We start from the raw sequence: 11,826 nt of genomic DNA, 5'->3' as shown, positions 1-11,826 counted from the left end.
CCCCCCCCCCCCCCCCCCAGACCCACAGCTCCATGCTGGCTTACTTAGGCAGCGGCAGCTCAGGGATGTGATCGATCCGGACCAACTGCCTGATCCGAAAACGGCAAAGGTGCTGGAGAGATTTGACATTGCTGAACCTGGAGACGGGATACAGGAGCTGGACGGGCGTCGGAGGGAGACCTTGGGGGGGTTAAAACCACAAAAAGCAGCGTCGGCCTTTCAGCGTTTTGCAAAGGAAGCAGCAGTTGCAGGGCAGGGCTCCGTGGGGGGGGGGCCCCCCCCCCCCCCCCCCCCCAACCAAAGCATCACTTTGCACTGAGGTGCAACAGGCTTCAGAAGGAAGCAGAGCAAAGCCAAAGGGAGAGGGGGCAGGGGCTGCAGGCAGCACGTAGGCTCTGCTCTGCACAGCCCCTGGAAGGGCTCCGTTGAGGCATTACGAAGCTGTGGGTTCGGTCAGCACGAGGGCTGCTCATTCCTGAGGTCACGAGGCTGGGCACAAAGGCAGAGCAGAGCTGTGCCAGCACCCCCCCCCCCACGCAGGAGTTGTGCCCTGCCCCCGATTTATGGGCAACAATTGAGCCCCACAGCCTGGAGGTGGGCAGCAGCAGCAGGAAGGATGTCTGGGAGCCGGGCTCATTCGCTGCACAAGGTTTATCCACCTTCACAGAAGGATTCAAAGCCGGTTAATGCTCCAGCCCCCTCCTGCTGGCTTGTCTCTGAGGACAAGGAGAAAAGGGAAAGCTCTTCACACTAAGATGGGCTCAGAACTGCTGCGGGCAGCTCAGGATGCTGCGAGCCAGCTTTTCAGAAAGCAAAGAACAGCCGTCAATTGAAGGCTGGATTCCCCCCCCCCCCTCTTCTGACTCTCCTACCAGAAAGGAATCTGCCTCTGGGAGCTCAGCCAGCACAGCAGGGACACAGCATAGGGAATACAGGGAACATCCCCTCCTCGAGCAGCAGCACTGCACTGAGGGCTCAACAGGGAGCTGCAGAGCTCAGCACCACCCCCACCCCCCAGGGAAGATCTGGCAGCAGCGTGGGGCATTACACCCAAGGGTGGCTCTCAGAATGGCACCCAGAGCAAATCTGCTCAGGGATGCACCCAGAGCTCCCAGAGAGCCCCATTCTCAAGGGAACAGATCCTAAGATGCCTCCCAGCCTCTCTCCAAGCTCTGCTCTCTGTCTCAAGCACAGGATGCTCGTGGCACGCTGCCGTCTGTACCCACAGCAGGAGCTGCCCCTCGGTCCTGGTGGGATGCTCACCTGGAACCCTGGATCGGAGGAAGTACAGAAACTTCCCGTTTTTGGAGTGCATGATGGCTCTCTTGATGAACTCCACCACAGATTGGCAGCGGTCTTCAAACTTGGGATGGCACCACAGGCTGAAGGTCCCTGCCAACAGGACACAGGAGTCTCACATCACCGGGGAGCTGCTGCTGGCTGCAGGAGATCCACACTCACCCATAGGCTGGGTGGCAGCTCTGCAGCCTCAAACAGGGCACGCTCAGCTTCAATGGTAAGCAATGAGACTGCAGAGCAGGAAAGCAGGCCCCCTAGCTGCATGCAGATCCCTACATAGGCTGAAGCCTCTGGCCAGACCGTTCTCTTGCATGCAAGCAGGCACTGCCTGCTTCTTGCACCAGGGAGCAGCACTCCCTGCTACGGAGCTGCAGCCAAACCGTAGGTCTTCAGCATCATATTCCTGCCCAGTGGTGTCGTGGATGAGCAAAAACATCCCTGGCTTTGCAGCATCTGGAAGAGGCAGCGCCGCACTCACAGCCCACAGCCAGCAGAAGGGCTGCACTGAGCTCACAACACCCAAAACGTGCTTCTCTCTGCACAGCCTCTGGGAAGACCCCCAGGCAGAGCACTGGAGGAACAGGAGTGCCCACTGAGCACTGGGAGCCAGCGAGCTCCGATCTGAAGGGTCAGAAGCATCACCACCTTAGAGGTGGCAAGCAGATGCAATCCCAGCAGGGTCACTGCACAAACACCAGCGGCCTCCCTGGGCTGCCTGCTCAGCTCTCCTATTAAAAAAAAAAAAGACAAAAATCCCAATTTCTTGCTCACATCTACCTGAAACCTGAAGGTCGAGCCGTTATCTATTCACCATTCCCTCAGCCCCCACCATTTCTCATCCCCATCGGTCCAGCAGAGTGCTCAGCTCTGCAGTTTTCCACTCTGCTGCAGCACGAGGCCATCGCAGCAGGGCTGAAGCCACTGATGCTGCTCCAGGGATGCAGCTGGAGCAAAGGGAAGGGCACCGCTGTGGCTCCTTGAGCTCAGAGCATCCCAGAGCCACCCCCAGCCCTCACCTCTGTAGTGCTCCATCCTGGTGTGGTGGGTGATGCCCTGCGATCGGAAGCTGAGGCTCAGGATGTAACGGGGGTCAGAACTGTCCCGCACCAGAAAGGATCCGTCTGGTTTCCCTTTCAGCTTCATCTCTGCGTCCTCCCAGTTCATGGGTCCCCAGTACCACCCGCACTGCAGGCACAGCCAATATCCGCTCTCGTTAATTCACTTTTATACCTAAATTTCATTTCCTGCTTCTATTCATCCCAAGCGTGGACTCATTGCTCCTGGATCACAGAATTGTAGGGGTTGGAATGGACCTGCAGAGATCATCGAGTCCAACCCCCCTGCCAAAGCAGGTTCCCTACACCAGGTCGCACAGGTCAGCATCCACCACTGCATTTACCACCCAGAAGTGGGGAAAGAACACGAGATGCGTTCCTTCACTCACCCAGGACCTCATTGGGGGGTGTTTTCTGGTCCTGCCTCAACTTTGTGCCCCCAACCAACTCCAAAAGCAGCTCCCAGAGGGCTGGAGCAACCTCTCCTGAGGAAAGGCTGAGGGTGCTGGGCTCGTTGGAGAAGGCTCTGGGGAAAACTCACCTCCCAGCACTTACAGGGAGCTCATAAACAGGAGGGAGAGCGACTTCTCACACAGACTGCCAGTGACAGGACAAGGGGGGGGATGACTTCAAAGTGAAAGAGGGGAGATTTAGGCCAAATGTGAGGTGGAAATTCAAGACTCTGAGGGTGACGAGGCTCCGGCTCGGGCTGCCCTGAGAGCTGTGTGCCCCATCCCTGCAGGTGCCCATAGACCCAGATGGGGCTCCGGGCAGCCCATACAGGGGTCAAACCCTCCCACCCCAAATCATTCCACCCACTTACAACACAATTCAAAACACAGAGCCCTGCCCCACTGCCCTTCCCTCCCCACATCTCCCCATGCAGATCCCACCTTCTCCAGCTCTCGCAAGCTGGCTGCAAAGCTGCTGGAGTCCGGGCGGTACAGAGGGCACTGGAGGTGGGGGGTGGGCTGGCTGGGTGCTGCTTCTGTGGGTCGGAGGGGAACGATGCGGGGGAAGGCATCTGCAGAGGGAGGGACAGCACAGTGCAGTCAGTGCTGAGCTGCTCGGGCCCCAGAGCACTCAGCTCTCAATGCAGCAGGCAGAGGAGGAAGCTGGACTGACAGACAGGAGGACAGCATCCTCGTGAGGTGTCAAACAGCTCTTCCAAGGTGACTCAGCACCTTCACCCTGCTGTTTGTTGTGCTAGCTGGGAGGGAAGGGAAAAGCACCAAAGGAAGGAATTAACCCATCCCAACACAAAGGGCCAATTAAAGGTCCTTGGGGTCCTTTAGGGCAGGAAACCAAAGGGGAAGTGCAAAGGAAGCCCTAGAGCTGCTCTGACCTGGGGCGTGGGGCGGAGGAGGCGGAGGCAGAGGGAAAGACTGCAGGGAAGACCCCATCGGACCCACTAGGACAGATGTAGGCAGCGTCCCACTGATATCATCTAGGAGAGAACAGAGGCAAGAGGCATTCAGATGAAAGGAAAGCAAGCGAGCTCTGCGCTGCTGGCAATGAGCAAACTGGCACTGAGCACCGGAGGGGGAGCACGAGATGGAGCTTGTGATGCTCCACCAGCTTCTGGGAGCAGCCCAGCAGCCTGCACCCTTAAAGCAAAGGAGTTAGTTAGTTTTCCAGCCTGGCTACCTCCATGCATGCAGCCTGCAGCACAAGGCAGGTGTTTATAGCAGGTTTTGCCTCCCTGGCACACGCGATGTGCGCTCAGCAGGGCTGCCATCCTGAGCACAAAGATGCTCAGCAACCACGCCGAGCTCATGGTGCCCAAAGTGTGAAGCACAGCAGGGACCTACAGAAGATGCTGATGCTATGGAGGAGCAGCAAGAAATGCTGTGGGGCAGCAGAGAGAAGCCCTGCACCCAAACAGACCACGTACCCAGCAGGCTGAGGCTTCGGCGAGGAGGCGGCGGTGGAGTCGGGGGGTGAGGGGAGCTCAGTCCTCTCTGAGAGATGTCCACGTCCACCAGAGACACTGTTTCACCTGGATGATGGCAGAGGGAAGACTGTGAGCACCAGGGGAGGCAGAGGGGCAGGGGCAGCAGATCCAGTCAGCTCTTGGTCAGGTTTTGCATGCAGGTGACTCAGGTGGTTTAAGAGAAATACATCTCAGCCTACAGGCCATGAAGGGATCAACTCTTGACGTTCACAAGGGAGTGGGGTAGAGCCTAAAGGCTCTGACCTCGGGACAGAGCCTGGGGAAAGCAACGATATGAAGATGTCCAAGGTGAAGTGGGAAAGCTTGAGCTTACTCCAAAATCGTGGGAGAAAAAACGAAGCCATCAAACCCCACTTAAAGCCTCAGCACTGCCCCAATAAAGAAGCAACTGCCAACAACCAAAGTGCCGCTGCCACAACGGAGGCATCGGTCAGAATTCAGCCCAACCAGCTGCCAGCCACCAGCAGCACCGAGATCTCTGCACCCACAGCCTCAGAGACCACTTCAACCCCCCCCAATGTGCTCCAGCAGCAGCAACAGCAGCAGCTCCCCGACCTCCTGCAACCTGCCCTGACGCTCAGCATAGGACAGCACTGACTCAGCTTCTTCCTGCCTGTGAAAGCTCTCTGCCCATTAATCAGTATCATTAGAGGGCTATTTAGGTGCAGTCCTTACCCGAGGTGCTTTCCCCCGGGGCTCTGTGGGTGTAGATGCACACGTGTGCATGCAGATGCTCTTTCATTTCCACACCCTGCCAACAGCGTCCAGGTATGCTGGGCTGCTTCAAACGAAGCTGAGAGGTGCTGAGGTGCCAGCAGGTGCAGGAACTACAAACCCTACGCTCCCATCTTCCCCCAGCAACAGCTGATAGAGCAGGAGCAGCCCTGGCTTTGAGCAGCCCTGCTGCTCAATGAACACAAGTGGCACCCAGGAATCTGAATCCTGCAGCGCTCAGCACACGTTTGCCCTCCAGAAGACCAGAGTGCAGCCCCTTCAAATCCTTACCTGTGAAGAGGGGGCTGAAAACAACCGGGGAAAAGGCACTTTGAGTTCTTGTCAGTCTGTGTTTCCTGTTGGAAATACAAAATAATGGGGGAGGGGGATGAAATCATGAACGGGCTTCATTTGATCTTTTTCGGGCTGGGAGAACCCTCAGCAGGATGCACCCAGCCTGCAGACAGCAGCATGTGCTGATCCAACCCCTGGAGCAGAGCTCTGGTTTAAGTAGGACAGCCAACCAGCAAGGCCAGGGCTCCGTCCTGCTGCTAAGCAAATCTCTGGCAAGGTGATTAATCAAGTCTTAGGAAAGAAAACCCCAAGCAAGTGTGGTTGCTGGAGCCAAGAAGCTGTTTCACAACAGGCAGCGCTGCTGCTCCAAACCCAACACTGCCGTGTGCCTCAAACACACTGCATGATCACAGGCACTTTGGGAGCACTCTGCTGAACCTGGAGCTGAGGGAACTCATCTCAATATATAAAAGCTCATCCAACTGCTTCCTTTTCAGGTCTCTCGTGCCTGTTTGGGGGTTCAGCTGCTCCCCAGCTCCCAAAGGAGGACGATTCATCGGTGATCAGCCACACACTCCTCAAAAACAGACTTCAGATCAACACCTGCAGCAGGATGACAGCTGCCCTGGCCAACCAGAGCCACGCAGCACAACCACAGCCTTCCCACACCACCATCGCACAGAGATGAAGCACCAAACAAGGTCAGGTCAGCCCTCCAACTCAGAAGCCTGGGCTGCTGAGCCGACCGCAGAACCACTGCTAAACCTGCACCGACCCTGGGCTGCAGGTGCAAGAAGAGCAGCCCCACGGATGCAGCTTTCAGAGAGAAGCCTTACGCTGCAGCACGAGGAGCAGCACTGCAGCAGCTCTGAGCTCTTGGGCAGGAGGGCACTCCTGGAAAGCTCTGCCTTTTCTGAGGCCCTGAACCACAACAGCTGCTGCATCAGGCACCTTGAAGTAACCTTTGGTAGAGCAGCAGCACTGTGCTGACCGGGGAAAAGCACAGCAGCTCCGTGGCTGTGATGGAGCTGCTGCTTTTGTGCCCCCTGATCTCAGCACTGCAATGTCCCATAGACCACAGGTTACCATTAGGGACACCCTGATGTTTGGATGGGGCGATGTGGGAGGACTCGCATGGTCTCCATGCACTGCTGAGCCAAACCACGTGTCCTCTGTGATGCAAGGGATAAGGGCCAGCTGTGGGCAGTGCCAGGCAGTGACTGGTGGCTGTGCCCCTCCACGACAGCTTGGCAGCCCCACACCAGGAGGACACAGTGGCCATGGGGTGCAGAGCTGGAGGGAGCAGCTCAGAACCCAAACCCTAAAGGGGATGAGGTTGGAGGGAACCTTACAGCCCACTCAGTTCCGAGCCACGCCACAGCCTGGGTGCTCCCCAAAGGCTGCCCAGGATCCCATCCACCTGCAGGGATGGAGCACTGCATTTTGCTGAAGCCACGGAGCCCAGCAGCACCGCGCAGAGCTGCGGGATCAGCACTTCCAGCATCCCCAGCTGCGACCCCCAGGGAACCCTCTACACCGCAGGAAGGCGCGCAGACCCCCGTACATCCCCCCAAAAGCCGCTCTCCTGCTTCGGCCACGGGGCTCCACGGCCCCTCCTGCACCGCCCGCGCATCCCTGCGCCCCCAGCAGCCCCGAAACCCGCGGTCCCTCCGCTCCGTACCTGCCCTCCTCCTGCCCGCGGCCCCGGGCCCCTCCGCCGTCGCTCAGGCTGTGCGCCGAGGCCGTCAGCTCCGCTCCCCGCCGACTCCCTCCGCTCCCGTCCCCGGGGGCCGACCCTCCGCTGCAGCTCTTGGTGCGGAAGAGGCGGCTCAGGCGGACCCGCAGCGATCCCTTCCTTCCTCCCGCTGCCCCGGGGCCGGGCCCGGCTCTCCGCGCGGCGGCGGCTCCGCGGGGCGGCTCCTGCGGGTCTGCGGTGCCGGGGCTGCCCGGCTCTTCCTCGGAGCAGCTCTCGGCCTCGTCGGGCTCCAGCGCCTCGAGCACCAGCAGCGCGTCGCTCGTCTCCTCGGCGGCGGGCGGCCCGAGACACGGGCAGGCGGCGGGGCCCTTGGTTCCCAGCGTCGGGGGCCGCAGCCCTAGGGCCGCCAGCTGCAGCTCCAGCCCCCCCGGCGGCGCCCAGCCGCCCCCCGCCGCTACCGCCGCCGCTTTGGGCTCCAACGCGCAGCGATGCCGCGGGCACAGCAGCTCGGGGCCGCCCGCCGGGCCTTCCCCGCCGCCCGCCTCCTCCTCTCCGGGCCGGCCCTCGGCGGCGTTACGGAACACCATCAGCTGCGGCGGCGGCCGAGCGGCCCCTCCCGGAGCGGGGAGGGGGAGCGGCAACCGCGCTCCGCCCGGGCCCGGCGGCCCCGCAACCGCCGCGCCGCTACCGGGGCCGCCGGCCGCCCCCGCCTCCGGCCCGGCCCCATAACCCAGCAGGCGGCTGAGCACCCGGTAGGAAGCTGCGGCCGCCGCCTCCCCGTCGCGCAGCTCGACGCGCTGCATCGCTACGGCCGCCGCATGGCGCCCCGGGAGCGGAGCGGTCCCGCCGCCCCCCGCACGGCCGCCGCCACCGCCGCCGCTCCCTCCTCCGCGGGCAGACCGCACGTGGCCACGCCCCTCAGCTTCCGGTCTTGGCCACGCCCCTTCACCAGGCTCCAGTCCACTATCCCCGAGGCCACGCCCATAAGGCACATGGTCACGCCCCCTCCAGACACCGCCCATCATCTGCGAGGCCACGCCCACGCTCTCGAGGCCACGCCCGTGTCTCTTGAGGCCACGCCCACGCCCTTGAGGCCACGCCCCCTAGGCCGAGTGGGGAAATTGAGGCACGGCGCTGCCGTTCCTGCGCCTTCAGTTTCCCCTCAGCCAGGAGGGAACCGGACGCCCCCCATCCCGGGCCGCACGCTGCCCTGCGTGCCCCCCCTCCCCACGTCCATCCCTGCGTGTTTTGGGGGCTCTCGGCACCCTCTGAAGGGGAGAGGGGGAGCAGGATTATGGGATGCTGGGTTCTGGGATACTGGGATAACAGGATGCTGGGATGTTGGGATAACAGGATGCTGGGTGATGGGAAGCGGGATGTGAGGATGCTGAGAGCAGAGGTGCCGAGATAATGGGATGCTGAGATAACCGGATACTGGAATAACAGGGTGCTGTGATGCTGGGATAACAGGACGCAGGGATAACGGGACGTGGGGATGCTGGGATGGTGGCATCACGGGTTTCTGGGGTAACGGGGTGCTGAGATGTTGGGATACTGGGATGACAGGGCAGTGGGATGCGAGGATATGGGGCTGTGAGGCTGTGGGGCCGGCACCCGGTTGCCATGGCGGCCCGTTGGGATGCTCTTCCGTCACGGCCGATCCGGGGGGGGGGTCGTTGAGCTCCCCGCGGCGGAACCGGAGCCCGACGGCAGTACCGGGTGGGGACGGGCGGGGGACGGGGACGGGGGGGTCGGGGCGGTCAGAGCAGCGCCGAGCGCAGCGTGGGGCCGTGACGTCTGCGAAGGAGGAAAACAGGCGGCGGTCGGAGCGCGGCTCGCGGGCACCGTGCCACCATGACCCCCCCGGGGGGGCCGCCGCTCTGGGGCGCTCCGGCCGCCCTCTTTCTCCTCCTCTTGCTGCTGCTTCTTCTGCCGCTGCGGGCAGGGGCTCCGACGACCCCCGACGACCCCCCGACGGATCCGCGGGGTGACCCGGAGGGCTCCGCGGCGCTTTCCTTCCTGCAGACGGGCGACGCGCGGCGTTTGGCCCTCACCAACTGCAGCCGCAGCGCCGCGCTGAGACCCCCAGGGCCCGACCCCCCACCGGCGCTGCGAGCCGCCCTGCGGGCCGCCCCCGAAGCTCTGACCCAGGCGGCCAATTTCCTCAACATGCTGCTGCAGGGCAACGACCTCCGCGAGGCCAGCGTGGCCGAGGACGTGGAATGGTACCAGGCGTTGACGCGCAGCCTGGCGGGGGGGCACCCATGGGCGCGCCGCTCCCTGCTGGCCCTGGACGCCCACCCGGCTGCCCCTTCCCCCCGCCTGGTGCTGCAAGCCACGGCCGTCGACGGGGAGATCCACCTTCGGGACGTGTCCGCGCCGGGGAACCGCAGCTCGGACGGCGAATGGGTGGCGGAGCTGCGGGAACGGCGCGGTCCTCCGCTCCGCAAACGGGTGCTGAGCAACGACCTGCGCTCCATGGAGACCCCCAAGTGGCGGCGGGGCGATGGGTACGTGGCGGGGCCGGGCCACGTGCGGTGGTCGCAGCCGTTCCTCGAGTGCCGAGATGGGAAATTCGTCCCCGTTTGGGCCGTCGCTCTGTCTGCTGCCTTCTATGGGCTGAAGCCCGACCTCAGCCCCGAGTTCAAGTGAGTGAGAGGGGGAGGAGAGGGGTGGGATGGGGAGGTGTACTTGTGTGCATGCATTTGTGTTTGCGTGTGCGTGTGTGTGCGTGTCGGGAAGCGTGTTTGTGCAGCTGTGTGTGCGTGTGCACGTGTGTGAGTGCATGAATATGTGTGTGTGCACGTGTGTGCATGCGTGCATGTGAGACTGCATGCACGCGTGTGCATCTTTGGGGATGCTGGCAGACACACGCGTGTTGCTGTGCATGCACGTGTGTGCAGTGCTGTGCACGTGTGGGTGTGAGACCCTCCCGAGGGGCAGGACCTCTCCAGATGGCTCTGTGTCCCGGCACCCGGTTCTGCCACCGCTGTTTCCCCCCCCCCCCCAACCCCCCCGGTTCCCTTGTGCCCCCTCCCGGTCTGACCCCATCGCGGTTTTGTAGGGGAGCCGTGCGGGTGGACATCGAGCTGCGGGATGTGGGCATCGATCAATGCGACAGCGGGACGGGGTGGTTCGCGGGCACCCACCGCTGCGACCTCAACAGCACCCAGGTACCCAGACCGCACCGATCCCAGCATTAAACCCCCCACTTCCCCCCCCCCCCACCTTCTAGAGCCCTGTCGGATCCCCTCGCGCAGTGGGGCTGCCCCGCTCCCCCCTCCCCCCGTCGCACCGTCCCCTCCGCCCGTCCGTCGGTGCTGATCCGCCCGCCGCCCCCCCCCCGCCCCATCTGCCGCTCCCGCACCGCTCTGCGGTTTATTGTGCAAATCTCCCTCCCTCGGCAGCGCCGTGGGGTGACCCGGCTGCCACCCGCGTCGGGACAGCGGGGACCGATGGGCGGAGCATCCCCGGCGGGGTTGGCGCTGACCCCCCCATCGGCTGCGCCCACCCCAACTCAGAGTTCGGGGCGAACCCGACGGGTCTGAGCGGCGTCCCGACCCCCGGCGGTGCCCCCCCTCCCCCCCCCCCCCATGGATTAGGGGGCGCTCCGCCCCCCCCGGATTAGCAGCGCGCCGCATTAGGTGTCCATTTAGGTTTTAGGGGGGGATTTGGGTGCCAGGCTTTGGCTTTTAATTCCCAAATGTTTAACCGCTGCGTTGCGGGGGAGGTGGGGAGGGGGGGAATCGGCTGTCACCGAGCCGCCGCAGCCCCCGCTGCCCTGTGGGGTTACGAGCGCAGTGCGGGACGACCCCGCAGAGCAGCCGTACCCCTACCCCGCAGTGCGTCCCGCAGCAGAACCGCGGCTTCGTGTTGGGGCAGTACGCGTGTCGCTGCAAGCCGGGCTTCTACGGGCTCAGCGGCGGGGCAGGTGCGTGCCGTGCGACCCCCGACCCCCCCCCCAAGCCCCGCAGGGCGCACGGGGGGGTGCTTTGGGGCCCCCCCACCCCCCCCCCCCCCCCCCCTCGTTCCATCCGCAGTGCCGCCTGAGGATGCCGCTCGCTTGGCGTGCCGCCGGTGCCGGGAGGGCTGTGCGAACTGCCGGGACGATGCGCCCTGCGAGGTGCAGGAGGATCGCGCGTTGCGTGCGGCCGTGCTGTGCTGCCAGGCGTGCTGCATGCTGGCCGTGTTCCTCTGCATGCTGCTCGCTTATCACTGCCGGCGGAGCAAGGCGAGAGCAGCGCGGGGTCCTCACGATCCCATCTCCTCGGGCCTCCCCCCCCCGGAGGGTGCCCCCCCCTCCGGGCCCCGGGCGCTGCTGATGGCCCTCTGTCCCCGCAGAGGATCCGGGCGTCGGGCGTTGTGCTCCTGGAGACGATCCTCTTCGGGTCGCTGCTGCTCTACTTCCCCGTGAGTGCGCGGCCAAATTCCCCCCCTGCTGCCCCCGCACCTCCCTGCAGAAAGCCCCACAGACCTTGGCTGCACCCTGCTGCCATGGGGCACAGCTGGGTCCCACGGGGCTTTGCCGTGGGTCAGGACTGGCGCCACGCAGGACACAGCACTGTCGGCATTGCCGTCACAGATCTGACAGCTGTGGGCAGAATCTTCTTAGGAAACCAAACCTCCTTCCTCCTCCCCATGGCCGTGGGACCCCCGCCCAAACCCCCTCTGTGTGCCAGAGAGCAAAGGCTGGGCTGGGAGCCCGGCCGTCCCCAGGCTGCCACTTGCCACAGCCTTTCCCCTTTCTCCCCGACACCTCGGGATCTGTGCGCTGAACACGGGCACGGCTCTGCAGCCCCGCACCACCACCACCA

The 11,826-nt window shown here is 63.4% G+C and overlaps 2 protein-coding genes across 2 annotated transcripts in view; one reads left to right on the top strand and one right to left on the bottom strand.

Annotated features, from left to right (window-relative positions):
• Window positions 1-8: 8 nt before the first annotated feature.
• SOCS7 (suppressor of cytokine signaling 7) lies at window positions 9-7,830 on the bottom strand. Its single transcript, XM_042894791.1, has 8 exons — window positions 6,998-7,830; window positions 5,314-5,378; window positions 4,249-4,353; window positions 3,700-3,801; window positions 3,248-3,378; window positions 2,316-2,484; window positions 1,264-1,392; window positions 9-180 (listed from the first exon to the last, which is right to left on the bottom strand). Exons 1-8 carry the CDS (start codon window positions 7,813-7,815, stop codon window positions 41-43), a joined length of 1,659 nt encoding a protein of 552 aa, XP_042750725.1. The 5' UTR covers window positions 7,816-7,830; the 3' UTR covers window positions 9-40.
• Window positions 7,831-9,160: 1,330 nt separating this feature from the next.
• The window catches only part of GPR179 (G protein-coupled receptor 179), a 7,528-nt gene continuing 4,862 nt past the window's right edge, over window positions 9,161-11,826 (top strand). The window contains 5 exon segments of the mRNA XM_042894792.1: window positions 9,161-9,660; window positions 10,077-10,185; window positions 10,856-10,943; window positions 11,053-11,243; window positions 11,354-11,423. Of these exon segments, the coding sequence (XP_042750726.1) occupies window positions 9,182-9,660; window positions 10,077-10,185; window positions 10,856-10,943; window positions 11,053-11,243; window positions 11,354-11,423 (937 nt within the window). The 5' untranslated portion in view covers window positions 9,161-9,181.

The sequence above is a fragment of the Lagopus leucura genome, unplaced genomic scaffold, assembly GCF_019238085.1.
Source record: "Lagopus leucura isolate 7727_CA_CO unplaced genomic scaffold, USGS_WTPT01 35254-0_obj-0_obj, whole genome shotgun sequence".
Lineage (NCBI taxonomy): Eukaryota > Metazoa > Chordata > Aves > Galliformes > Phasianidae > Lagopus > Lagopus leucura.
This window is presented reverse-complemented; position numbering and strand designations above follow the sequence as displayed.